The sequence below is a fragment of the Rhipicephalus microplus genome, chromosome 5 (assembly GCF_043290135.1).
Source record: "Rhipicephalus microplus isolate Deutch F79 chromosome 5, USDA_Rmic, whole genome shotgun sequence".
Taxonomy (NCBI): domain Eukaryota; kingdom Metazoa; phylum Arthropoda; class Arachnida; order Ixodida; family Ixodidae; genus Rhipicephalus; species Rhipicephalus microplus.
The window spans coordinates 2414895-2441909 of NC_134704.1; the positions used below are offsets into that span (position 1 = coordinate 2414895).

At 44.8% G+C, this 27015-nt stretch overlaps 1 protein-coding gene and 1 long non-coding RNA gene across 2 annotated transcripts in view; one reads left to right on the forward strand and one right to left on the reverse strand.

The window, feature by feature from the left end:
* The window catches only part of Kat60 (katanin p60), a 139053-nt gene extending 117584 nt beyond the window's left edge, over positions 1 to 21469 (reverse strand). The window contains exon 1 of the mRNA XM_037426357.2: positions 20556 to 21469. Within this exon, the coding sequence (XP_037282254.1) occupies positions 20556 to 20720 (165 nt within the window). The 5' untranslated portion in view covers positions 20721 to 21469. The remainder of the gene's footprint in view (positions 1 to 20555) is intronic.
* Positions 21470 to 21686: 217 nt separating this feature from the next.
* On the forward strand, positions 21687 to 26129 carry LOC142817641 (uncharacterized). The gene is made up of 2 exons (XR_012895266.1): positions 21687 to 21786; positions 21931 to 26129. It is a non-coding gene; the product is annotated as an uncharacterized LOC142817641 (long non-coding RNA).
* Positions 26130 to 27015: the final 886 nt, after the last annotated feature.

Genomic DNA, 27015 nt, shown 5'->3' on the forward strand with positions numbered 1-27015 from the left:
GGCAGCACTTTTCAAGCGCGGCAAGTAGTACAGTGGTGGTGCGGTCAGTAACACTAATGCGCGCAGAGCCCATCCCAAGCACAGGAAAGGTTCCACTGCCGATGACCTGGATAAGTGGCCCTGTGGTTGGCATTAAAACTTTCTTTAGGCATTGACGAAGCTCCGAAATTCATCACTGATATGTGGGCGCTGGTGTCCACAAGAGCAACAAGTGCGTCATCCACTTTCACGTCGATAAGATTGCGTAGAGTCTGCAGTGTGGTGAGAAGATTTAGCGGACGAGTCGTCGATGCAGCATCCCCTCTGGTAACTGCATCGTCTAGTTTTCTCAACAGTGTAAAGAAGTTGGAGATGCAGGACGGCAGAATTGGGGCGAGCGAGACGATGAGCGACGAGGTAGCGGCGAGCAGGGCTGGTGACCATATGGTGATGGTGACTAACGATATGGCTTTGGAGAAGCTGTCATCACTGATAGATTGAGGCGATTCATGATGAGGCAGGAATTGACCATCATTAGTCTCTGGGCAACGGTTGGACCCATAGGATGCCTGACGCCAATACTACCTGCTATTGCAATATCGGACAATGTGGCCAATACGACGGCAGTTGAAACAAATAAGCCGGTTGTGAGCAGTCCTACACTCGGTGGGATTGTGAGAGAAAGTCGGGAACCTCGAGTTTTGAGTGGGCGAAAGCGGTGGCCCACGGTCAATCAGTCGTGAGGGGGCAGCGGTACACACAGCACCGCTGCCCAGCAGCGGGAGAAGGTTTGGGCGTGTTGGTTATTCCTCCCTTCATAAAACAAAGCACACAAAAGAAGGTGGGACAGGAAGAGATCAGGACAAGCGCTCACTATCAGCTGATGTTTTATTGCAGAATCGGAGCATATACAAGGTGTCCCACATAACTTGAGCCAAGAATTTGAAAGTGAAAGGCACTTAGAAAGCGAATTGAACCAAATGCATACTTCTCGCACTAGCCTGTAGGTACTCAGGCAATTTTACATTTCTCCCCATACTAATAAGTTAATTTTTAACACCTAATTTTGTAATTATGGGTTGTAAACCCAAAATATGAACACTGAGATGTATAGAAACCACCGACTAAATTGTTTCCTGTACGATACGTTTAGCACTGTTATATTTTCCGCCTATAGCAGCACTATAGCAGTGCGCTCGCGGTCCGTCACACGGCTTCTTTTCACATTTCGCGGGCTTTCTTTACAACGTGAAAAAAATAACACATACAGGAAACAATTTAGTTGGTGGTTTCTGAAAGTTCTCTACATCTCAGTGTTCATATTTTGGGTTTTCAGCCCATAATTTAAAAATAAGTAATTAAGAATTATTAATTATTGAGTATGGCAAGAAATAAAAAATAGCCTGAGTACCTACAGGCTAGTGCGAGTAGTACGCGTTTCGTTCGATTCACCACTGAAGTGTCTCATTTTCTAATTCTTGGCTCAAGTTAAGTGGGACACCCTGTATAAGCACCCATTGAAGTCGCAATAAAAAGAAAGAAAAAGAAAAATGAAAAATAAAGACCAGAACAAACAGGATACGCGTCTATACCAAGAATTTTCGCTCTTTTACACAACAAGGTGGACGAGACACTAACACACCTGTTACCTGTCCTTGCTATTTTTGCCGCATCTACGATTTCTGTGGTTGTTCTTACCTGGTGCCGACACAGTACAACTGTCTGATTGAACATAGAAACGCAACACAAGGAGATAGAGGCTGTCAAGCACCCGGAGTAAAGGTTGTGTTTTCAACATCTAACAAGCTTTTAAGCTTGTGTAAGTTGAGCAGTCCGACAAGAAAGCAGAAACCTGTTTGCTCCATCTGACACAAAAAAGCCTGTTTCCCGTACAAAAAATGTAGTGTACAGAATTTCTATTTAATGTGGCAGACATTACATAGACCAATCTGGCAGATGTCTCAACATTCACCTGCAGGAGCATGCCATTGATGAACACCTTGCCGGCCATTGTAAGAAGTGTGATGCAAGGCCACAGTGTGTTCCATTGTTCGTTCAGACAGTAGCACTGTATTGCCACCAGGCAAGAACTACTAGAGAAATCATAGAGGCAGCAGATGTAGTAAGGGCAGGTAGCAGATGTGTTAGTGTCCCGTCCATCTTATCTGTAAAAGAGCATTACTTCTCGGAATAGACACATGTCCTTTTCGTTATGATCTTTCTTTTTTGTTTTTTTTTTCTTTTCTTACTTCTCTTTATCCCGGCTACTATCGGTGCTCATATATGCTGAAATAAAGCTTCAGTTGATAGTGAGTGCTTGTCCTGATCTCTTTTTGTTCCGTATTCTTTTGTGCATTCTATTTTATATGTGCACACAGAGTCTAGGCCAGTATTGGAGAACTATTGGCGGACGATGGCATGCAGTACCATTTGCGAGCCGGAATCACACGAACGAGAGCATGTGGAAGCAGGAGAGATACCTTCGAGTTCATGTCGCACTATCTTAATCACATCCTCCGCTCTCAGCAGTGCTTGTGCCAGAAAGGCCCCTTCTCAAGACCACGCTGCTGCCGTGTTAGGGATGAGCAATATGTCTGCTTTTGGCAGTCTCGAAATACTGGCGCTCACAGACTATGACGTCTACCATGTCACCGGCCTGGCAAATCAGGAGATTGAATGTATCATCGGCAATCCCTTTCAAGATATGCGTCCCTTTTTTAGACTCCTCTATGCTGTTGCCTGCTCCGCAGCAAATAGTGACCACGTTTTGTATATAAGACATAGGATTCTCTAGATGATTGAGCACAAGAGACCAGCTACTTCTTGGCTGCTATCTTTCGACCAGTCAATTTACCAAACGAACACGCATTTTTTCTTTGCACTCCTCCCAGCTGCTGATTTCAGCCTCGTGATTTTTGAACCACACGTTGGCTGTACCTTTCATGTAGAATACAATGTTCGCTAACCTGATAGTGTCACCCCAGTGGTAATTCTTACTGATGCGTTCGTACATTGGAAACCCCTCTTCAATATCAATGTTGTCTGTCCCAAAGAATGTGCCAGGGTCTTTCAGTTGTGGAAGGACAACTATCGTCAATGTGGTTGCCACTGCAGGGGCCGAACCTTCTGCTATCATGGGCTGCATCAAGCCTTGGCCGCTAAAGAGCTTCGTTATACCATGCCAGTACCCCGCTACTCCACCAAAAGGTCACGGGAGTGAGAACATCCAAAATAAAGAAAAAAGGAAAGAAATGTATTCACAATGTTCACTGGGAGTCCTTCAGCCAAAACGCCGGCACACGAACAACGCGAGTGCTATATCGTCTTTACTGCCTCAATGGAGCATTCCTTTTCCTTCGTTGTGCCTTATAACAATATTGTTACGCCACGTATGTGCCGGACGAAGAAGGAAAAAGAAGCAAGGGGTGTGGAAGAAGAAGATCATCATCATCTGCCTGCGCCGATACGGCTCGTCCCTCGAACCGTGTATCAATAAACCCCCAGACGCCTACTGAGGTCGTAACAGAGTGGTGGAAGGTGCTGGGTATAGGAACCAACGACGGGACCGCTACCCCTCGGATTTCGCCGGAGTCGTCGCCTCGCCGGCCTGCCTCCTTCTTTGGCCATCATGCCTGACGAAACAGAAGCTCGGGAACCAGTCCCCAGCAGTTCTTGGCCGTATCACAGAGAGCCACGAACCTTCTCCGGGAGGGCCAATGACGACGTGGACTCATGGCTCAAACATTTCAAGCGAGTAAGCAACTGCAACAAATGGGATGCTGCCTCCCAACTGTCACGCGTTGTTTTCTACCTCACTGATGTTGCCCTCGTTTGGTATGAGAACCATGAAGATATTCTGACAACATGGGAACGCTTTGTTGAAGAAATCAAGAAGTGTTTCGGCAACTCAGCTGCAAAAAAGAAGCTTGCCGAGCAGAGTCTTGCACAGAGGGCCCAGCTATCCGGTGAGACCTGCACCGTGTATACTGAAGAGATTTTGAGGCTGTGTAGGGAAGTCGATTCCAGCATGTCGGAAGAGGACAAGGTGGGGCATTTGCTGAAGGGAATTGCAGAAGATGTTTACAACTTCCTTATTAGCAGGGAAAGCCTGACTTCAGTGTCTGACGTTGTACGGCACTGCCGCACGTTTGAAACCCTGAAGCAGCGCAGAATAGCGCCTAAGTTTGGTCGTCTGGCAAATGTCACCTCAGTAGCCAGCATAGAAGCGGCCTCAACTGGTGACCTTTCGGCAACCATCCGCCAAATTGTTCGGGAAGAGTTACTCAGACATGGCGAAATGACACGTGAACGGGCAGCTGCCACGTCTCCATCCTATTTTCCGCAGGACACCACTGCCCCACAGCTTACAGTTTATGAACATCCATCCGTCAACGCAACGGAGGTTGCAGGGCCTCGGCGTATTCAGCAGTCAAGTCCGGTTTTTTACGAGCGATCACAGTACCCTCAACGTTTCCGTTCCGTACGCCCATACCACCCACCGACAACTGATTTCATTGAATCTCGGGCTTACGCGAACGCTCGCAGACGTGAACACTTCGAAGAACGGCGACGACCTCGTCCTGCGCCTGTGTGCTACAACTGTGGTCTGACTGGTCACATATCGAGGTATTGCGATCGTTCGCGCATACCACGCTATGATCAGTGGACAAGCTTGACCGATAAACCTGCTGTCCCACCTTTTCAAGGACACTGGCCCACCGACTCAAGACCCGGCAGCAGCTTCTGGCACGGACACTGGCGCAACAACTCCCCTGCCTCTGATCGAAGTGTGACGCCACCTCCTGCGCCTCGATCCCACCGGTCTCCATCGCCACGGCGCCGCCCATCGTCACCACATCAGGAAAACTAAACAGTGCGGCCGATGGGGGTGAGGTCGCTGGTGACTTGCTGCAAAACGAAATACCCCCGTCTGTGTTGATGTTCAAGAACAAGGTAGAAGTTTTTGTTGATGGTGTGTGTACGATGGCTTTGGTGGATACTGGTGCTACAGTTTCGATTATGAGTGCTGCTTTTAAACACCGTTTAGGACAAAAGGTGATGTTTTTGTGGGAGAAGGCAATAACATTCTGTGGCGTTGGTGGTAACTCGCTGTGTCCCATTGGTGTCTGTACCGCAGAAGTGTGCTTGGGTGATCAAGTGTTTGTCACAGAGTTTACGATTCTTCCAAGGAGCACACACGACATAATCCTGGGGATTGACTTCCTTCGAATGTGTGGCGCCACTGTTGATTGTAGAAATGGAGAGGTGTACATATGTGATGCTGCCCCTGGAGAACTATTAGAGAATTCAGACAGGGAGCACGGTGCGCTCCGGGTCAGTGAAGATAGCATTGTGCCGGCATTCTCTGCAGTCTGTGTTCCTGTATACTCTTCACGCATTGAAAACAGTGACAGTGCGTTCGACGCATTAGTGGAGCCCTTTCATCTCAGTTGCATTAAGAAGAACACATTGGTGCCGCATTGCATAGTGTCACTCGTTCAAGGACGCACAGGACTATGGGCGGTAAACTGTTCAGCTGAGTCGGTGGTTCTACCAGGAGGACTGAAGCTTGCCAAGTTCAAAACATACTCACCGATGGCAGTGGCTGCCCTCAGTGATGCTCCAGGTGGGGCCTCAGCCAATACTTCTACGGCCGATTCAAAACTTTTACCTATGATCGACAAGTCACTTACTACTGACAAACGCCGCATGCTTCTGGACGTTTTGTCGAAATACGTGGCGATTTTCGATTTTTCCCATGACCATGCGCCCTCGATTCCCGCGTCTCGGATTCTCCACAGGATAAACACGGGAACAGCACAGCCCATCCGCCAGAAACCCTACCGAGTGTCGCCGTCTGAGCGCAAGATAATTGATGAACAAGTGCGTGATATGCTGCAGAAGGGTGTCATTCGAGAATCATCGAGTCCTTGGGCGGCTCCCGTGATTCTAGTCAAAAAGAAGGATGGTACCTGGAGATTCTGTGTGGACTATCGCCGTCTAAACTCCGTCACAAAGAGAGATGTCTACCCTCTCCCACGCATTGATGACACTCTAGACTGCCTCCATTCAGCATCCTACTTTTCGTCCATAGACTTACGCTCAGGCTATTGGCAAATACCTGTGCATTCAATGGACAAAGAAAAGACGGCTTTCGTTACTCCGGATGGACTATATGAATTTAACGTGATGCCTTTTGGTCTATGTAACGCGCCCGCTACATTTGAAAGATTCATGGACACCATTCTGCGCGGCCTGAAGTGGAACATCTGTATGTGTTATCTTGACGACGTTGTTATCTTCGGGCGTACATTCAGTGAACATAACGAAAGGGTAGAGCTGGTTTTGAAATGTATTCGAAATGCTGGCTTGGTTCTTAATGCAAAGAAGTGTCATTTCGGAGCTCGACAAACACTGGTGCTGGGACATCTCGTCAACAAGGATGGCATCAGGCCCGACCCGAATAAGACGGCGGCTGTTAGAGCTTTTAAACCACCTGGCTCAGTGAAGGAGCTTCGGAGCTTCTTGGGCCTCTGCTCTTACTTTCGCCGATTTATTCCCGCCTTTGCAGAAGTTGCCTTTCCACTGACCTGTCTTCTCCGCCAAGGTGCTAGTTTTGAATGGACTCCTGATTGTGAAACTTCTTTCAACCAACTGAAGTTCTTGCTCACGTCGCAGCCTATCCTGCGGCACTTCGATCCTTCTGCGGCGACTGAAGTTCACACCGACGCAAGCGGCATTGGCATAGGTGCAGTCCTCATACAGCGATGTAATCAAGTGGAACACGTAATCGCATATGCCAGTCGTACTTTAAGTAAGCCGGAACGCAATTACACTGTGACCGAACAAGAATGCCTTGCACTCGTCTTCGCTGTGCAGCGATTCCGCTCATACCTATACGGTCGTCCTTTCCAAGTAGTTACGGATCATCATTCTTTGTGCTGGCTTATCAACCTTCGGGATCCGTCAGGCCGTCTAGCACGCTGGGCCCTCCGGCTGCAAGAGTACAACTTCACGGTATCGTACAAGAGCGGCAGGAAACACGCGGACGCAGACTGCCTTTCAAGGATGCCAGTTGATGCTACAGTTTGCGACGCTGACGATTTCGATCATCTGATTGCGTCCGTAGCACCAGCGTTCCCGGATAAGGCCACCTTTGAAACTGAGCAGCGGAAGGACGTGAGTTTGAATCCGTTATTCGTGATCGCACAAGCATCCACTCCGGAAAGCCGCTTTTGCGTCCGTGATGGTCTACTGTACAAGAAATCCATCTCCGGCACCGGTTCCCGCTTCCTGCTGGTGGTTCCAGAGGCACTACGGTCATCTGTTTTGTACGCCATGCATGATGACGCCACTTCAGGTCACCTCGGAACGACGCGCACTCTTCATCGTACCCAGGAACGCTTCTACTGGCCACGTATGCGCCAGTCAGTTGAGTTGTACGTGGCCAGTTGTGCGCAATGCCAGGCGCACAAATCTCTCTCAGCAGCTCCGGCCGGACATCTACAACCTGTGACGCCTCCCAGTTCTCCGTTCGAACAAATTGGCATTGACCTGGTGGGCCCTTTTCCGCGTTCATCGAAAGGCAACAGATGGATTGTGGTATGTGCTGACCATCTTACTCGGTACTGCGAGACTGCTGCCCTGCCATCCGCGACTGCTGGTCAAGTGTCGTCCTTCCTTCTCCATTCTATCATACTGCGTCATGGGCCCCCTCGCGTCATCATAAGTGACCGTGGACGTCAATTCACGGCAGACGTTGTCGAACAACTTCTCCGTATGTGTGGCTCAGAGCTCAGACACTCGACGCCTTATCACCCGCAGACGAATGGTCTCGTCGAGCGAACAATTCGAACACTGGTGAATATGCTTTCTATGTACGTTGCTTCGAACCACAAGAACTGGGACGATGTCTTGCCGTTCGTCACATACGCGTTTAATACTTCCCAACATGAGACCACCGGCTACAGCCCGTTCTTCCTCCTCTATGTTCGACCCCCCCGTTATACTCTGGATACAATATTTTCCTTCTCTGATCGGGACCAATCAGAAATCTCCCTAGCAGAAACTCTTTGTCTCGCCGAAGAAGCTCGTCGTCTTGCTCGTTTACGTACAATAGCCTCGCAAGACAGATCGAAAGTTCGTTATGACAGCAAGCACCGGCAGGCCACATATATTCCGGGAGATCTCGTGTTGGTGTGGAAGCCTTTACGCAAACGTGGCTTGTGCCAAAAACTGCTCGCGCACTACATCGGACCTTTTGTTATCCTTGACCGCCTGAGCGCAGTCGACTACCGCATCGCACGTCTTACAGCTAGCGGGAGACGTTCCAGAAAGACAGAGGTCACGCATGTCGCTCGCCTGAAGCCTTTCAGTCAACGCGACACTGCATGAAACGCGCGGCGCGCTTTGTCTGCGAGGGGGGAAATGTTACGCCACGTATGTGCCGGACGAAGAAGGAAAAAGAAGCAAGGGGTGTGGAAGAAGAAGATCATCATCATCTGCCTGCGCCGATACGGCTCGTCCCTCGAACCGTGTATCAATAAACCCCCAGACGCCTACTGAGGTCGTAACAATATCTATTTTGGGTGAAATAAAAAATCCTGTGGATCGAACTGTTGTAAGCTTCATACATGATAAGTTCCCAATACAAATCATGGAGGCTGAGCATATTTCAAGATTGCAGACTGGAAGGAAAAATTTCATTGAAAGTGAATCATTGTTAGCCTTTTGCAGCAGAAACTTCATTTTCATAAGACATTCGCTTCATGCAAGCGTACAAAATTGCATCGTGCAAAATAAATTTTCATTTGCATATCGTCTTTTTCCACAGTGTGTCCCTTGCACATTATCACCCATAGGTGCGCATATGTTACACACAAAGCCAATTGAACTGCAAGGTGTTATTTAGCTAAATGGTACATCCAAGAAATATGTGGTGTCTTAACGTATTACAGGTTCAATTAACCAGAGCAGCTTGATTATAAACCTGTTCAGCATCACACGATATCAGAGCTGGGCAATACAGTCAATGAGTATGTGTTGTCATATATTTGATAGGAGGTGAATTTGCAATTCCGATAAACACCACCCACCACTCTGTATTTCAAGTAAACCACCCCCTTGTCCTTGGCGACCAAACACAGTACACAGCTTAAATTTATGAAGGAGCCTGTCTTTGGAAGGCCGCCATACAGCAAATTGCTGCTAGAGGTCGATAGCTGCTAGAGGCCGTGTTGACAAAATTTTGCATTTTGCAAGTGCAACCCCCCCGGAGAGAGCCATTGCACTTTGTGACCCATGTGTGACTAAGCTTCTTTTCCTTCCAATGCACTCGAGGGGAGACGACCGAAAGCAGTTCTTCAATAATTCGAAGAATTTTTGAAGGGATGAATTCGTGAAGCAATGAACTGAGGTCGTTCGATTATTACTTTGAAAAGTGATCAGGAACCCTTTTATATACACTTTCGGATCATGTCACTAAAGCTAGCTGGATATATTTACACAAATCTTTGTGATTCTCTGTCAACGAGGACATTTGCATCCATTTATAACAGCACTCATACTAGCCATCGTCCATAGAAGACCCGCAATATCTGTCAAACATAGAATAATAAATGATTACAACAAAGAACGCAAACCATCAAATGAATTTGCAAGTCCTGTAAACTGTCACGTCGTCCCAAGGCCACCGGCGTAATTTTTTCAAAGAGTATCGGAGTAGCGGTGGGGCAGCGGCGCTCAAGAGGTGCGTTTGCTTTTTTTATTTTTCGAGTCATTATCGCGGCCCCCTTAACTGCAGCAGTTTGCACGAAATGACCAAATTTAAAATCTTCAAAAGCAATCGTATGTGTGGCGTGCCGCAGTGTACAAACAGAGCATCGCCAAGAGTAAGCCTCCACGCCTTCCCAAGAAATGCAGCAAAGAAAAAAGAAGAGATTGTGAAGTTGAGATTCGGCAAGTCGCTCCACCGCCGATGAAAGAGTGCAGCACGCACTTTGTCAGCACCAACTATCTCTGGAGCAAAGTAGGTAAGAAAATGGGAATATATCATTTGTGTGCATGCCTTCATTGATTTTTCTGACGACAATTGAAGTGTTCATTGAAAAATGAAGCAGAGCTTGCGACAGCGTGTTGCAGTAGCACTAACATTGCTATGGTCTTCATATAACATTTCTAAAGGTTTTGCTTGAGTCAAGCCCCAGTTTATGGTCGCCGTTACATCTCGCCTCGTCACAACCCTGCACCCGTATGCCATCACTGGAATGAACTCAAGCTGCACAGTTGTCGTCAGAGTAACGGGAACGAGCAGCTTAGGTTATGCCATATATTTTAGAAGTACGTAACAGTTTGTGAAAGACCCACTTGACGTCATCTGATGTAAAAAATAATTAATCTTTTAAAGCTACTCCTAGAAGGAATATTCGTTGGTAAAGCTGCAATTTGTGTTTTTGCATGCAGACCCGCAGATAAGGAAGCCTCAGAAATCATCAGCTATGCCTTCTGAATGTTTGCCTCGGCGGCCTCACGACAAGCACCAGGTTTGTATCAATTACTGGCATTACTGTGCAATATTTAGTTCATTAGGTGGCACATGTACAATAAAGGTTTTTTTGGAATTTTTGTGCTGTGATTATTGCATGAAAATTACAAAACAGCTAAGAGCTTTTATGTAAACCACCATACATTCATGAGGTGTGGTGGAGAAGAAGCTCCAGGTTTAGTACTAAAAAATGCAGCACCTTTGCCTTAGGTCTAAAAGAACTGATTTAAATTTTGCCTGGGCATGCATATGAGCACTGTTCGACTGCATGCACAAATCAAAAAATAATAATACAGCAAAATAATAATATAACTATATTGTAAAAGCTTTTGAGCTCACCTGTTTAAGAGTAGTCGCTGCATGCACATCGCGACGATGTGCTTGCAGTGCTGTGAATTGAATGAAATGACAAACAGCTGCACTAGTGAATATAAATGAATGCTGGTATTGTGGAACACAATTTTTTTTCAAAAATGCACCAGAAATATCGACATTGTGATAACTTAGCAAAATTCTACATCGGTAAATATACGCCAAAAACTGAGGACGTAAAAGGAAGTAGAGAATGCTACGCTATTTAGGGTATTACGTGCCAAACCATGAAATGATCGTGAGGCACACCGTAAATGTAGGCCAACGTGCACGGTTATTGAACGGCCTCTAGCATTCCACTTCTATCGCAAAGCAACCGCAGCGGCTGGGATCGAACACGTGACTATTGGGTCAGAGCAGAGCCTCATAACCACCACACTACCACGGCACACGCATAGAGCATTGAAGAACGGTAAAATTACTTTGTGTCGCCGCACATCAGCGCACGAAAGGCATATCTCGCGCACCAGCACGACTAGCTTTTACAGAACATTCCCAGTCATACGTGAATTCCACCTCGTGTAGCTTCTAGCAGACATGATACGAATACAGGTACAGTCTTTGCACAATGACAGATGATGCGCTACAGGCTTCACGCCACAACAAGTGATGTGTTTGGCATTCAGAACATCTCCGCCTTCAATAAGGCATTGTATTCGAGTTTCTGAAGCGTCTAGGTTGCGCATAACATCCGACTGCAAGAACGATAGAGCCATCGCGAAGCAAAAAAAAAAAAAAAAAAAACACTGAAGTGCAGGCCACACATGTGCTCAGCGGCTCCGATACTCTCTGTGGTCGCCACATAGAACCACCCTATGTGCCCCCTATAGGCGGCGAAACTTGCAAATAATGTTGACCCTTATTCGAAGGTTCATAAATGAGAGATTGTGTGCGCTCAAGAATGAGATTAGTTTCTCGATCAAGTACAAAATATGCTGGCTTTGTTCATCATGCACGTGTAGCTGGGGCTCCACCCAAACCGACACCAACTGGCTCACCAAGAAGCCGCTTCGAAGTATGCCCTAGTATTCACAACTTTCACCGCCTAGAGAGGGCACTAGTGCAAGTTCAACATCGCTGTCGTTTGGGGGATCGTGCAGCCAGCAAACGCCACCGAAGTGCCCGTCACTTCAAACTGCGTAGTATTATCGTCTGCAGCCACCCTGTTGTCAATGCTTTGCTTAGAAGGTCATTGACTAGCATATATTGTATCCCACACTTCGTGTTGATAAACGCATGCGCGATGTATTATTGAAGGAAAAGAAGTTTTGAATGCCGGGCACATCGTTTGCTGAGGTGTGAAAGAATGCACATACAACTTTGTGAACTCTAAGTATTGTGCCTGCTGACTTGTCGACTATGAGATACCCGCATAAGCAGTGGTTCGAATTCAGAAGTAACAACAAAACGATGACGGAGAGTTCACATACTGCACTGAATTATTTACTGTCGTAAGGGGGAGGAAACACATCTTTCTTCGATGGGGTAATCTCGCTGACTTCGCGTGTGTGACAGGCATTTATGGAAGTGTAGTTACCTCTTTCTATACCTGCAGGTAGTACAGAAACACCTGTTGCTCACTAGGCCCAAACGCTGCACACGATTGAAGCGCTTGCTGCTGATGTGTGTAACACGACGTATTAGCACACAGTCGTTCACTCTTAGCTAGGTCCTGCGAGCGGATGGCTGCACCTTTCAGAGGCTTAATGCGTCCAAGGCATCTTGCACAGAAGAAAAAGTGGCACAGGTATAGAGCAACCTGACGCTATGGCTTGGAGGCTGATTACATCACCATAGACATATCAATTTCAAATAAAACATTTATTTGCATCACACATAGTTTCACAGGTAAAGGACAAGAACGAAAAAATCGATTTATGGGCTGCTTTGATTGATATATGGGGTTTAACGAATAGGCTGCTTTACTAATCGCTGTCAGCCACCCCACATAATGGTTTACGTGTATGTAAAGCAATAAAAACCAATTAATAAGCAGATGAAAATATATAATGAGTACAAACTAAATTAAAATAAATAAATATAAATAAATAAAAACATGATGAGAAGTGCTTCTTCACTTCTACTCAGCCTAAGAATGTGTTCTACATACTATGGCATAATAAAAAGGTGGGGCACTTCGACGAGCCTTTGCCCCCTCCTGAAGGAGAACCCTGCGCGTGCTTATGCTTCGACTGAAATGCCGCGAGTACAAACAATTTTTTTTCTCTCCCCTTCTCTTGTAGGGTTACTGCTTGAGCAAAGCAGGAAACGTCGTCTTTCACTGCAAGGCGCGATTCTTGTACCTGTAGCTACACTGAGCAAACAATAAAATGTAAATCATTGTTACTACGACTCGCAGCGCCTGTCCGGCTTTGGTAATTCACTACCGAATTAAGAGTAACCGCAGTAAGAATTTCCAGCGAATAAATAGAAAGCACCAGTAAACCGCCACAGTGAGGCCGACTGAATGCTGGCATGGGCTGGAAACGTGGCCATCCACCAAACAACAGTAATGACTACTGCCACATGGCATCATGAATAGTTGTTATACTGCGAAAGCTGTTATGAGATCACAACTGCTGGTGTCCGTAACCACTTCACACAAAGTGCGTGTGCATATAGACTTCCATAGAGTTTCTTTGAATAATACCTAGAAGAAAATCTGGCGCTAGTGTCTAAGCGAGCTCCTTCAGTGGGGGCTTGTACCCCAATGAGAATTATGGAAAGTACAGGCTTCGGATCTGCTTCTGGTGGATTACACTCTTGAGATTCGCGACGCTTCTTTTCAGAGTGTAAAACAAAGCAATATGAACTTATATTCAATTGAAACTTGCTTCATTTATTTGTATGCAAACTTTACTACAAAAAGGTTTCGTGGTTTCGTGACCAGGCGGCAAAAGTAAAACCTGGGCAAATTCACCCATTAGGGTATGCATTGCTCTGTCATTGTGTTCCAGATTTGGCATCAAGATTTAATTATTTTTTTATAACACATGAAAATAAACATGCTTGTTTTTCTCTCAAAAGTATGCATTATCTAATTATGAAAGTAACAGTATGCTATTACGTCAAACACTTATCGTTTCGTCTTCTGCGATGCTAGGTGCATCTGTCCAAGTGGTCTGCTCCTAACGCACCTCTGGTTTTGTTGCGATGTTGAGTCAGCGGAGTGTGAGGATGCATCTACTTAGCTTCATCATCATTATACAGTAAATTTTAAACGAGTTTAGACAGGACGCGCCCATGAGAAAACATGAACTCGATGTAATATCCTGCACTGGCATGGTACGCTACATCATGCGCAGCGGTGAGTGGACGACGCTTTGTTTAAACTGTCAAATACAAAGCTCTACGTAGCAGCAAGTCAGGAGATCTAGTAGTCTTCAGCTTTTTCAAACAAAAAAGGCACTGCTTCAGATCTTTTTACCACAAGCCACTACCCGCACTGCGCGAAGAATGAAACTGAAACTCTAGAAAAAAGTCTGCCAGGCAGTTCTCTAGCTAACCCTATCCAATCAAAAGCCTGTATTTCCCATGATTCCCATGGAGGTACACGATCGCAGCGCCAGATGCCTCGCTAAGTATTATCGTATGAATCCCTATGCGGACTTCGCATGAAATAAGAAAAAAACCTAGTACCATAGACACAGTGGGGCTTGAACAGGGTCCGCTGCGTGCCAGCCCAGTATTGTACCAGTGAGCTAGGGTGGCTAGAATTATACCAGTGAGCTAGGGTGGCTAGAATGAGAAGGTGTGAAAAGCGCCCGCGAAAACCGATTTCCAAAGTGCGCCGATGCCACATGGGGCGCTGCACGCACCGGTGCATGTAGCCTTGCGCGGGCAACAAATGAGTGAACACTCGCTGCTATTCGCAAAAAACGCTCCTAGGCTAGGTAATGATTCCCCGTTCTCGGTAAAATTGTTTTGATCGAGCAAGTGTAGGGCAGTACATGGCACCTAAGCTCTTTAAAGTCTCATCTCTGAAAACGATTCTCGAAAAAGCCTACGAGCGAGACTCGGCGCCAGCTTTCGTGGACCTAATGATATAGCGGTTATTCGCGGCGGAGCTGGAGGTGTGCCGAGAGACGTTAATCACTGGACGTCTTCATCTAATTTGAGCAAGCTAAATTTATGCCACCACGAACATAATCTTTGGTACCAGAGCCCCGTTTTGCTGTTCCTAACATAATCTTGTGGAAACCAAAACTTGAAAACTCAGCGTTCAATTATCAGCCACCGAATGTAACAATTTTAGCAGCGTACAGTTACTCATCAACTCGTATTACTGAAGCACAAAGAGCGCAATAACTATGTTTCCAGCAGCAGACATGAGAACACTTTCTACAAAAACACTTCATTTGCATGCATGTCAGGTGTTCATGCAGTACAACGCTCATAGCTTTACTGTTTGCACTTTTTTTTCATCTTATGTTTGGGTCATGCCTTTCAAAAAAGAAGTGGGACCGAGTGAGTCAATAACATCGCACCAAGAGAATTCGAAAGATCTACAAAGTTCCGCCGATATACCACTTGAGCCTGGGCCGGGAAATTTCTTGGCGCATTTACTTTAGAAACAAGCAGTATTGTATGCATTACCGAAAAGAAGTAACCAGATAGGTTACTCGCTACGCTAATAATAAAGAATCGCGTTACATTTCTACGTCAGATCGTAGTCTCCTCGTCATATTACGTCACATGCAGCATTTCTTCTACAGACAGAAGAGACTCCTTCACTGAGTCATCCACGTTGGCACCCTTTGGGCTCTTTAATGGGGCCCTGCAACACTTCTTGAGCATGGTCAGAAAACGCTGCCAATCGGTAGTAGAGGCTCCCGAGAACATGCGAGCGAAATGGTATAGCAAAGCGCGCGGACGGGAATTCAAAAGTAATTACCAAAGTGAGCTAAAAATGGCTTTCTCTTCTCTCGACAAATGACGGAAGACGCTCAAAAATCACACGTAGATTGCCCATCTATCAGCCAATGACTGATTTGAACATGGTGCGCTCGGTTCTGACAGATTGTCATGAGAGGCCGTCACTTGTCTACGCATGTGCGCACGATTGCACTGAAAAAGCTGCGTATTCAAAGAAAAAGTGCTCAAGGTCACGAGGTGCAGTGACGTTCTTGGTTTGCCCCTCCCAACCCTCCCTGCTTGACATCCAGCGATTTCGCGGGACAAGAGAAGAGAAAATGCAATTGCAGCGTGTGAAAAATCTTAAACTCCGCTAGTACTGGACGAATTTTTAATATCATTGTGGCATTGAATCTGTGAGGCGATAGGCTTTTCCACTGAATTAATTCCATGGTTACTAAAAAAAAGTGTTTCAAGGCCCCTTTAAAAGGCCGAGAATCTGTGAGGCGATACGCTTTTCCTCTGAATTAATTCCATGGTTACTCAAAAAAGTGTTTCAGGGCCCCTTTAAGAGGCCGAGAATCTGTGAGGCGATATGCTTTTCCACTGAATTAATTCCATGGCTACTCAAAAAAGTGTTTCAGGGCCCCTTTAAGAGGCTGAGCTGAGGAATCAAGTGTTGCAGCTAGGCTCGATTCAGCGACACTGCATCTTTTTTTTTTTTGGCGTTGACATCTTCAGGCATTTCAGAGAAATCGAGCGCAAGCACCGGTTGATGAAGTACTTGTAAAGCAGCTACCGGCTGTGAAAAAAAAATAATAATAAGTCGCACACCTGAGGAAGATCCTGCGAAGTGCGCCACTGCCATCAGTGCCCCTAGCATTGATGGATGAATGGATTGATATAGCTATACCATTATGATCGGGCAACGGCTAACGCCACCTAGCCGTAATACTTAGTAAACCACAAAATTGGATTTATCTTTCTTTTTTTTTCCCTGAAGTTGCGAAGTTGAGGACTGGTACTTAGCAGTGCAGGATTTATGTTCACTCGTGCCTTTATTTTAGTCACCAATCAGATAACCTCCTCCTAGTTATTTCTACCCACTTAAAGTCTATTTTGCCCTCCTTGTAGTTAAATCGCAGGGCTTTGAAAAACTAAGCGCCATCATCCTAAACTATAGGGTGAAGCCCTATACAGAACATTACTAAGTGTTCGTCAGTTTCCTCCTCTCCACACACCCTCCAGAGGAGCTTTCCCTCTCCACAAGCACTGCATATACCCCTTCGTATTAGGCTCAAAAAGTTTTGGTTCGCAATACTCCCATTCTGGCCTCAAACAGAAAAGAACTACCGCGAGTATTATCATAGATCCTTTCCTTGGCAATTTCCTACTTAAAGGTTGGACAGATCTCTAGTGCAGACTTCTTAATCATACCCATTTTCCACATTTCGCTCTCCGTTTTTTTTTTTTTTTCACCTTCTTAACCGGTAGTTCTTTTTGGTTTAGTCCCATACACTTTTCTACGTATTTGCCCGTATATTTTGTGTTTCACTTCCTCCATTTTGTATCAACATTCCTCATATACATGTAGCTGCAGACCTTCCTAGTTCAACGCTCCTCCCCCATTTCTCTCAATCGCTTCTCTAACTTTATTTTGCTGCCAGCTTCCCTGCCCTCAAATGATGGCCATCTAATATCACCTTATACTCCCTGATTTGGTGTATTCCCGTGAGCTCTTAAGGCAAGCCTACCTATTCCACGTTGCTTCATTTCTAACCTTGCTTGAACTTCTGATCTCATGCACAAGACCGTATTGCCGAACGTCAGCCCCGGAACCATGACCCCTTTCTATATTCCTCTCACAACATCATACCTATTGTAATTCCACAGTGCCCTATTTTTCATGACTGCTGCATTCCTGTTACCTTTAGTCGTCACGTATATTTCGTGTTCCCTCAGATACTCGGTCCCATTGCTTATCCATACGCCCAGATATTTGTATTTATCTGTTATCTCTAGCGTGAGCTCCAGTATTCTAAGCTCACTACCTTCGTTGTCATTGAAAATCATGACTGCTGATTTTTCCTTACTGAATCTAAAATCTAACCTATCTCCCTCATTACCGCAGATGTCCATCAATCTCTGCAAATCTTCCTTGTTGTTGGCCATTAGCACTATATCATCTGCGTACATCAATGCTGGTAGTGCCTGTTCAATGATTTTTTCTTGTTTGACAAAAGAGAGGTTGAAGCCCAGTCCAATTCCCTCTAGTTTGGCCTCTAATCCTTGTAGGTACATCATTAATAACAAGGGTGACAGAGGACACCCCTGCCTAAGCCCCCGTATAACTTCTGTAGGCTTGGATACTTGTTTTTTCCACTTTATAACTGCCTTGTTGCCTTTATGGATATCCTTTAAAAGATTGGTAACTCCATCTTCCACACCTATTGCGTCCAGTATTCCCCGCAAGTCCTCCTGAACCACGCTATTGTACGCTCCCTTGATATCCAAAAATCCTAGCCACAGGGGCCTGTGTTCCTTTTCTGCTGTTTCGATGCACTGCGGCAGTGAAAACCGATTGTCTTCCAACCTCATATGTTTCCGAAACTCATTCTGCAGTTCCCCTGCGCCTCCTCATCCTCTATTAATGCCTGCAAGTCTTCCTTTATAATCTGCATTGCCAGCCTGTAGACCACTGATGTCACTGTTATAGGGAGGTAGTTGTTTATGTCAGCTTTGTCCCCCTTTCCTTTATAGATCATGCTCATCCCGCTAAGTTTCCATCCATTGATCAGGGACTTCACAATCTATTATTGTTTTGCTCGCTATCTCTCTCAAAGTCTGCTTAGACTTGGGACCCAATTCCTTTATCAGCATAACTGGAATGCCGTCAGGACCTGTTGATGTACTACTAGGAACCCTCTTCTCAGCCCTTTCCCACTCTCTTTGTGAAAATGGAGCCACTGTGCCACTTGATTTATCCTTGTCTATGAAGGTGCATATGGCACTTCTCTGTTGAAATTTTTATGTCAGCTTTGTTCTTATATATTCAATAGCTTCGTCCCGTTCTAGCCTAACACCTTGAGCTGTAGTTATAGACGTCTGCTCTAGGCTTGTCTCATTCATTAGGGAGTTTAGATGGTTCCAAAATTTTGTAGCTGCCTTTCTATTTTTTTTTATGTACTTCTGCCAGGCACTGAGACCCCTTGCTTCTAATCTTTTCATTGATCAGAAGGGATGCTTCCCTTCTACAGCTTAGAAAGTTTCCCATTTTCTTTCAACATAATCTGTTGGTTCACCCCGCTGCTAAGCATGTCTTTGTTCCCTAGAGGCTTTTCGACGTTTTTCTATGGCTCTCTTAACTTCCTCATCCCTCGAACTCTTGGGCTTGTGTCTCCTTTTTCGGGGTGACTTGTTACGTGCCTTAGCAAGCTCTAGCCCAAACAGTCTAATTAGATTCGTGTACATCCAGACTGTTTTATTATCATCCGTGATTACTTCCTCAATTTGTTTAGTGGCTATTTCTATTTGCTTTTGTGAATAAAAAATTCCCCTGTAGTTGCTCATCTTGTCTCCTTCGCACTTTCATTGCTCTTCCAAAACTTTGCTTGACATGTTTGTGATCACTACCCGGACTTCTGGAGCCACCTTCATCTATGTGCATTCCCCTGAGCCTATTATACATCCTATGTGACATGGGTGCATAATCTATCATCGACTGCAGCCTTGCTACCTCCCATGTTATCTGCCCTTCACACTTCTCAGCACTATTGCAAATGATCAAATCATGCCTTTCACACATATGCATGATCATTTTGCCTGTTGGGTCCGTATACCTATATATATCTTCTATGTCTGCATTCATATCTCCTAGTCTAATTATCTCGCACTCTCCTCCTAATTTCTCAATGTCACTTGTGATGCATTCCACTATTGCCTGGTTTTCTTCTCTGGCCTTTGCTCCCACCCACAAGTACATCAAATCAAGAAGTGTCCACCTACTTTCCCTTTTAACCATAATCGTTCCCTGCATCCCTGCTTGACGTCATCGGCGCGCCAAAGTGCCTCCTCCGGCAAGCGAAAAGCGCCGCGCTCATCACACCTCCCACTTTTAGCCAACTTAACTGTGCCACGCCGGTGCTTGGGACTTGTTCGCAAACTTGATGCAGGCTTGATGTCAGGAAAGAAATCTCGCTATAATGAGTAATAGAGCGTTTCAGAACAGCAAAATAACAATTAGGCGTCACACAATGCGAGTAGCGCAACAAGTCGGTCGTTCAATGCTCCAACCCATTACAGAAGCTTGTTCTTAATCACCTATTCACTGTGGCACATGCCCACTTTTGGCATAATTCCTCATCGTTATCAGACACTGCATGAAGAATTGCCACAAAATTCCTTTCAAATGTTTAGCGGATACAACAATTCTCAAAAGAATGACAAAGGATGACATAGCGAATGCCTACCTACTACCTAGAAATTATTATTCGCCAAACAGAACCTTGCCATTATTGTTAATGCCGTAGTGGGTACCCAGCAAGAGTCCTTGCAGCAGTTACCCAATGAGTGTTTCGAAAAAGCTCTGAAAGGCCGCTCTTCTAGCTTCCGCTGTGACTGGCTGCGATTTCCGGGCAGGCCTGGCGTGTTTTTGTGCTTGCACAACGAATAACCCACTCACTATGTGTCATCCGCACTGCACCCTTTATCTGGTAGCTTGTTCCTCCTAGTTGTGCTTAACCACACATTCCGTGAAAAAAAGGCGCTTGAAAATGAACGGCGGGAGGAGGGGAAAAAAAGCACGCACCTGCTGCCAGCGCTCCTTGCGATCCCCCGTGACAGTCTGCACAAGTCGGTGTATCTGCTGTATGACACCCTGGTAGTAGACGATCGCCGACTCGTAGTTGCCCAAGAGAGCGCATTCACGACCCATGCGGGTGTTCTGGCATATGTCTGCGATACTAACGTTCATGATGTGAACAGGAGTACGCACCCACCAAACGACAGGGGACACGTCGAACGCGGGCTGTCCCAATTTCTGAGAAGCAACGACGCAAGTGACTTTTGTACAGGCTTATAGTTACCAAATTTGACCACAAACTAAAAGTGAGCAGAGCAAGCACCGAAAAGCAGTAGTAGCCCTCAGCACCAGAACACCTACACGAGAGATCTGACACGGCGGTAGAGAACGAGCACCTTGTACAGAACACCTGTCCTCAGCACCACACAGCACCTAGTTGGGCCACAGCCCACAGAACTCCTACCAGGCCACCAGGCTAAACCGCACCAGGTCCCGGAAACTCTCAAGTTACCGCAATGGCAGTAGAGGGCGAAAAAATCGACCGCGGCAAGTTTCGTCATTTGCGCACATAGTGTAACTACTAACTCCTCTTTTAGCGATAAGATAAGTTAGTGTGCATTTTTCCTGTTAGGGGTTCTCAACCAAGGAGGATATAAAAACGTTAGGGGTTCTCAACCAAGGAGGATATATAAAAAAGCAGGTTTTTATATCCTCCTTGTTCTCAACGCGGCTAAAATTTTTATTCTAAGATGTATCAAAACACCGTTAAAAAGCAATTACTCCGTCATTTTACATAAAAAATTGAATAAATATTTTGTTTTATTTTTATAATTAATATAGGAGCGGTGTTTGTTTTAGTGCAAGTACTGAGACCATCCTAACGCTCGAAAAGCAGCAGCCCATTGGCATCGATTGCGTTTCTGTCGATTAATTTGTTCAAATTGTCCGCGGCACAGTGGCTAGAATTCTAGTCACTGTATCCGCGTACTTTTTGGCGATCGGCATCGCGAAGCTCCGTTTTAATTCAGCTTTGATATATCAATGCGAGCTTGTGTGTCAGACTTTACGGGCCGCTACGACGAAGCGAAGGTGTCTAGAGGCTGTGAACCATGTCAGCTGCTGCGCTTCACCGACGTCCGGCTGCGCAGCCTCCAGCGTGAGAATTCAACGCCGGCAAATCGCTCGAAGACTACCTACAAAGACGGAATAATCTTGCACAGTGTGGGCGTGTTCGCCGGTGAATGAAAATACGCTGCTTTGCATCTGAACATGGTTCTTTATTTTTGCATTCGCAACAGTTTTTGTCATTTCATTGAACATAATTTGTTCAATCATTTCTGTCGTGCCCTGCTCATGAGTCTGTTTTTTTTTTTCTTCTCAGAAAACTGGACTAAAGAGAGACCATTGATTTCCAAGCTACCCACATCCAGTCGTAAGAAGCTCTACAGTTGCCATAGTGACAATCCTATGCGCCACCAATATGCCAGGCGGACAAATGGAAGCCATTTGCCGAAAAGCAGTGATAGCGTACGGTATGTTCAAGCTGTACGACATTGGGTGCACAGATTATTGTTTCTTGCTTTATGAACTACTCAGTTTACCGGAAACGTGCAGGCTTAAAAATTCTTGGACAGTGCATGTCATGGGGTGCACATACAGTATTTCACGCTACGTTTCGCACTTTCGATAGAGTATCACATATAACTAGGTAACAAATGGGCTTCTAGTAGTGCATATTTAGCAGCACTTCTTTTTCACATTGTGTATAGATTGCTGTGAATGTAACGACTGTGCAAGGCAGTGGTAGGTAGAGCTATAGTAGTGTTGAAACAGTTACCGATACCGCGTGCATGTTGGGAGTCACACTATCAAAGTACTTAAAAAAACTGTGCAAGAACTCGTGCCTTCATTAAGCAAGACATGCCCTGCAGAGGTAGCAATCGCGGAGCCGAACCATGACAGTAAAATACCTAGAAGAATAAGGAAGAATAAAAATGGGTGGATCACATTTGGCAAGCATTCTCAAATCACGAATGATAATCTGTCACTAACTCTCAAGCTGAACATATATAACAGCTGTGTCTTGCCCGTACTTACCTATGGAGGCTTACAAAGAGGGTTCAGCTTAAATTGATGACGACGCAGCAAGCGATGGAAAGGAAAATAATAGGTGTAAAGTTAAGACACAAGAAGAGAGCGGAGTGGGTAAGGGAACAAATCGGTGTTGAAGATATCGTAGTTTAAATCAAGAAGGAGAAACGAACATAGGCTGGGCACATAGTACGCAGGCAGAATAACCGCTGGTCATTAAAGGTTTCACGGAGAAGGAAAACGCATGAAGTAAAAACAGAAGGTTAGGTGGGCCAATGATATTAAAAACTTTGTACGTATAACGTGGCAGCAGAATGCACAGGACCAAGTTGATTGGCCGATCATGGGAGAGGCCTTTGTCCTGCAGTGGGTGTAAGCAGGCTGATGATACGCCAAAAACAAGCACCGACATGCACACAAGCAGTGAACCCTAATGTTGAAACGTATGCCAATACTTATGCATCAAAAACATGTTTGTTTACATGACAGAGTTAATGCAATCAAAATAAAAAGTAATCAATAATTTGCATTTTCTTGCATTTATTTCACTGTTACTCCATGACTATCATTCCTAGCTCGTGCAAGGGCTCGAGTTCAGCATCCGAAATCTCATCTGCTGAGAAACGCTACTGTTGGGTTGTTTTCCTCCTCTAGTAAATTTAGTTTGGTTTGATTTTGCAAAATGTTGGGATCACTCTGGACAGACTTGTGCGAGCAGCAACGAAAACAAGGGGCTCCCAGTTTGAATTACCTGTTGTGGATACCAATGTGTTCAAATTGTCGAGAGATTTCTCCCAATAGAAATACATAGGGCTATGTGCTTTTACTTAACAGAGTTCAAATAACGACCTTTTACTGTAATATTAGTTGTTCTGTGTAAAATACCTGACGTATGACAAGACATTTTTAAAGGTATGTTAATTTTTAACAGAACAATGACTGAGTGCACTCAGTAGGTATAATTAAAGTTGGCCAGTGTTTGTACATGTTGATAATTCGAATGTCTACTAACAGCTATTTTCTTGATATTGCTGTGAAATATGTAGCCAAAAGGACTAGTTTTGTATGATACTCGTGTTAAAAGTGAGGCAGACAGTTAGAAAGTAGTGAAGAATAAAAATGTGATATCAGCTTCTGCCATTGTTCATTGTTTGAGCAGTGTCTTTGATGACTATGCACCATTGGCACAAAAAAGGAAAAAAAAACTAATTTATTCATCTGTCAATGCAAAGCATGAAAACTTTGAGGGTCATTCAAAAAGTAAGGGCCATTTGGTTCCAAGCAAGTAAATATTCATTAGCAAAAGTTTTTATTAGTGGGCTTAGTTTAGCAAAAGCCTACTTCACTTTTCTACAGAATCACTGCTAACTTCTTAGTGCTTCTCGTACCGTCGCAGTAGTTTCTTTAGTTAATCTGAATAAAAGATCACACCGCTTGGTAATAGAACCTGTTGTGAACGATGATCTTAAATTTCTCACTGTCTTCAAATGGTACCCCAAGCCACTGTTTCGAGTGAAAGAAAAGAAAATAATCACACGGTGCTGGCACAAGACAGCAGGGCAAGCAATTAGTGTTCCCTACGAAAATATTTGATCTTCCCATCGGTTCTGATTGTGGTGCAAGGATGCATGTTGTCATGTAGGAGGCCAATTTCGGATGAAAACTCGTGACGTCAATGTTTATCGTACTTATTACTGTAGTGAGTGTTTCACAGTATATGTCAACTGTAAGTGTGGCCTATATTTTATGAATTTAAACATTAAAAATTCCATTTTTGACTTCGAAAATGGTAGTCAACATTTTCTAAAACTGGAGTAAGCTGATTGCGTCAATTTTTTTTCAGTTTTTGTAAAGAAGGAGTGGTGGCACCGCTGTGTATTTTCTGCAATTGCGGAAACTATGAAGCGTCGTCACCTGTGCAACAATGTGCGAAAACAAATCATCCCTGTTTTGTCGGTAGCAGTCCGAAAACGCTTATCTACTTGATGTCTTTTAGTGTTTGAATTGGTCGGTAAGCATTTTTAGAACCTAGCTTTGTGATATCTGGGCATATAGGCTACAATTGTGCAAATTGTAGTGAGGCCAACAAGGGGAACTTTGTTTTACAGACCAGTAAGTGTTAATCCTCAATCTATTGCGATATCCTGTCCACTTGAACAGTTTGGATGCCTGGCGTGGTGCTCCGCTCTTTTTCGTACGCATTTGTACAGTCATTTCGGAAGTCTCAAGACCGTGTTCCGACACTTGTTTCTCCTCTCACAGTTGGTCCGTGAACTGTGCACAACTCCTCCTAAATTGGAAAAGCTATTGATTCTTTTGCATGCGAAAATGTAAATACAGTGTGCAGCCCACAACAGGCGGGAACAACAATATTCGCCAACATTGGTATCTGCGTTCCCCATCGAGCAGATGACTACTGAGCCAGAACAATCACTTTAGTACTTTCTCTGAGAAGTGGCAGATTCTGCTGTGCACATAACTCTTCAGTCTGATGTGCAAATACTTAAAGATTAAGAAATGGCCCTTACTTTGTGAATAAACATTATAGAAAATTTCATTATGCAGATTTGACTGCAGTGATTATTCACTGCCTATTTTTCTAACATTGCTACCATGACTTCCAGCACTTCTCAGCTGTCTATTGTTACTAGTGTTCCAAATGTTCCTATTGTATGTGTATATGTCATGTGCAGTGTATTGCGAGTGCTATTCACTGGTGCATAATTTCTTTTTTACGAATGAGTGCTTTTGGGAGCACCAACAGGCATCTTACATCTCGTGTGTGAGCTGATCTACAGTAGGCGAGTAAGGGCACGGGTAGCTAATTCTCTTGTCAACCTCGAGAACTTTAACAGGAATGTTGACTTGCTGAAATTTTTTTACTCAGGCTTTCATTATTCGCCAACTGTTACTCAATCAAAGTGCCTGTCACTGTAACCCTTTTACCTCTTTTGAATCGTAAACCAAGTTTCCTTTTCAACATTATCCTGTAAATGTTGTTTTCCCAGGATGCACTTGCTTACGAAAACTGTAAGTTGATCTAGTTAGTCGTAAAAAGATCGGACATGCAGGTAAAAACACAGATTCTAAACACAATATCGAGAACAATGTTATATGCAGGGATACCTAGCACAACAGCAAGAGGTCATTTCTTTTTATTCAACGCGATGTGCTTCTCACCAATTCGTTGTCAAATATCATATTGCGGCTCAGGCTAATTGTACTGACACTGCACTTTTTGAGAGCATGTGTGGTGAGAAAGCCAATGGGCTGCATAGTACCAAGCACAGTGCAAGAGGTGTCCAGTGTAAATATCGTTGTCTGACTGAACAAGCCAAGAGACAAAGTTGCACAATTTCAGCGGGTAATCTTATTGAACATATATCACTGTTTTTTTTTGCATGTATTGTTCAACTCTGTGAGATATAGTGTTCCTTCTTTACATGTATACCGCTGCATTCACGATTGTCAATAGACAATGTAAGCTTACTTGCTTGGCTTGTTTTTTGCCAGTTGAGGCCTCTCGGTGACCTGGCGGCATAGCAGAAATATTTATAGTAACTTTAGGGTGCCATGTCTGCTAATACCACCCCGCAATAGCAGCGAATAAACACCCATAAACCTGCGGGCACGCATCGCGACCCCCCTGTACCCGCTACCAGAGCAGCCGCCATGTTGCTTCAGCTCAATGACGATGGATGGATGGATTGATGTGGCTGCACCCTTTAGATCGGGCGGTGGCTGACGCCACCAAGCCGTAATACTTAGTGAACCAAAAACTAGATTTATTTTTTTTTTCGTTTAAGTAGTGATGTTCAGGACTGGTACTTTGCAGTGAAGGGTTTAATATTTTCACTCGTGCCTTGACTTTAGCCACCAATCATATAACATCCTTCTAGTTAATTCTACCCCCTTAAAGATTATTTTGCCCTTTCTGTCGCTAAACCCCAGTGCTTTGAAAAACTCTGCGCCATCATCCTAAACTATAGGGTGAAGCCCTTTACAGAACATTATCAAGTGTTCGGCAGTTTACTCTTCCTCTCCATACGCACTGCATACCGTGTCTACCCCTTCGCATTTGGCCCGATATGTCTTGGTTCGCAATACTCCCGTCCAGGCCTCAAATAGTAGAGAACTACCCCGAGTATTATCGTAGATCCTTTCCTTGGCAATTTCCTGCTTAAAAGTTCGATAGATCTCGAGTGCAGATTTTTTAATCATGCAGATTCTCCACATTTGGGTCTCAGCTTCCTTCACCTTCTTAACCGATAATTCTTTTTGGTTTGGTGCCCTGCTGTTTTCTAAGTATTTACCAGTCAATTTTCTGGTTCGTTTCCTCCATTTTGTATCGACATTCTCCATGTACAAGTAGCTG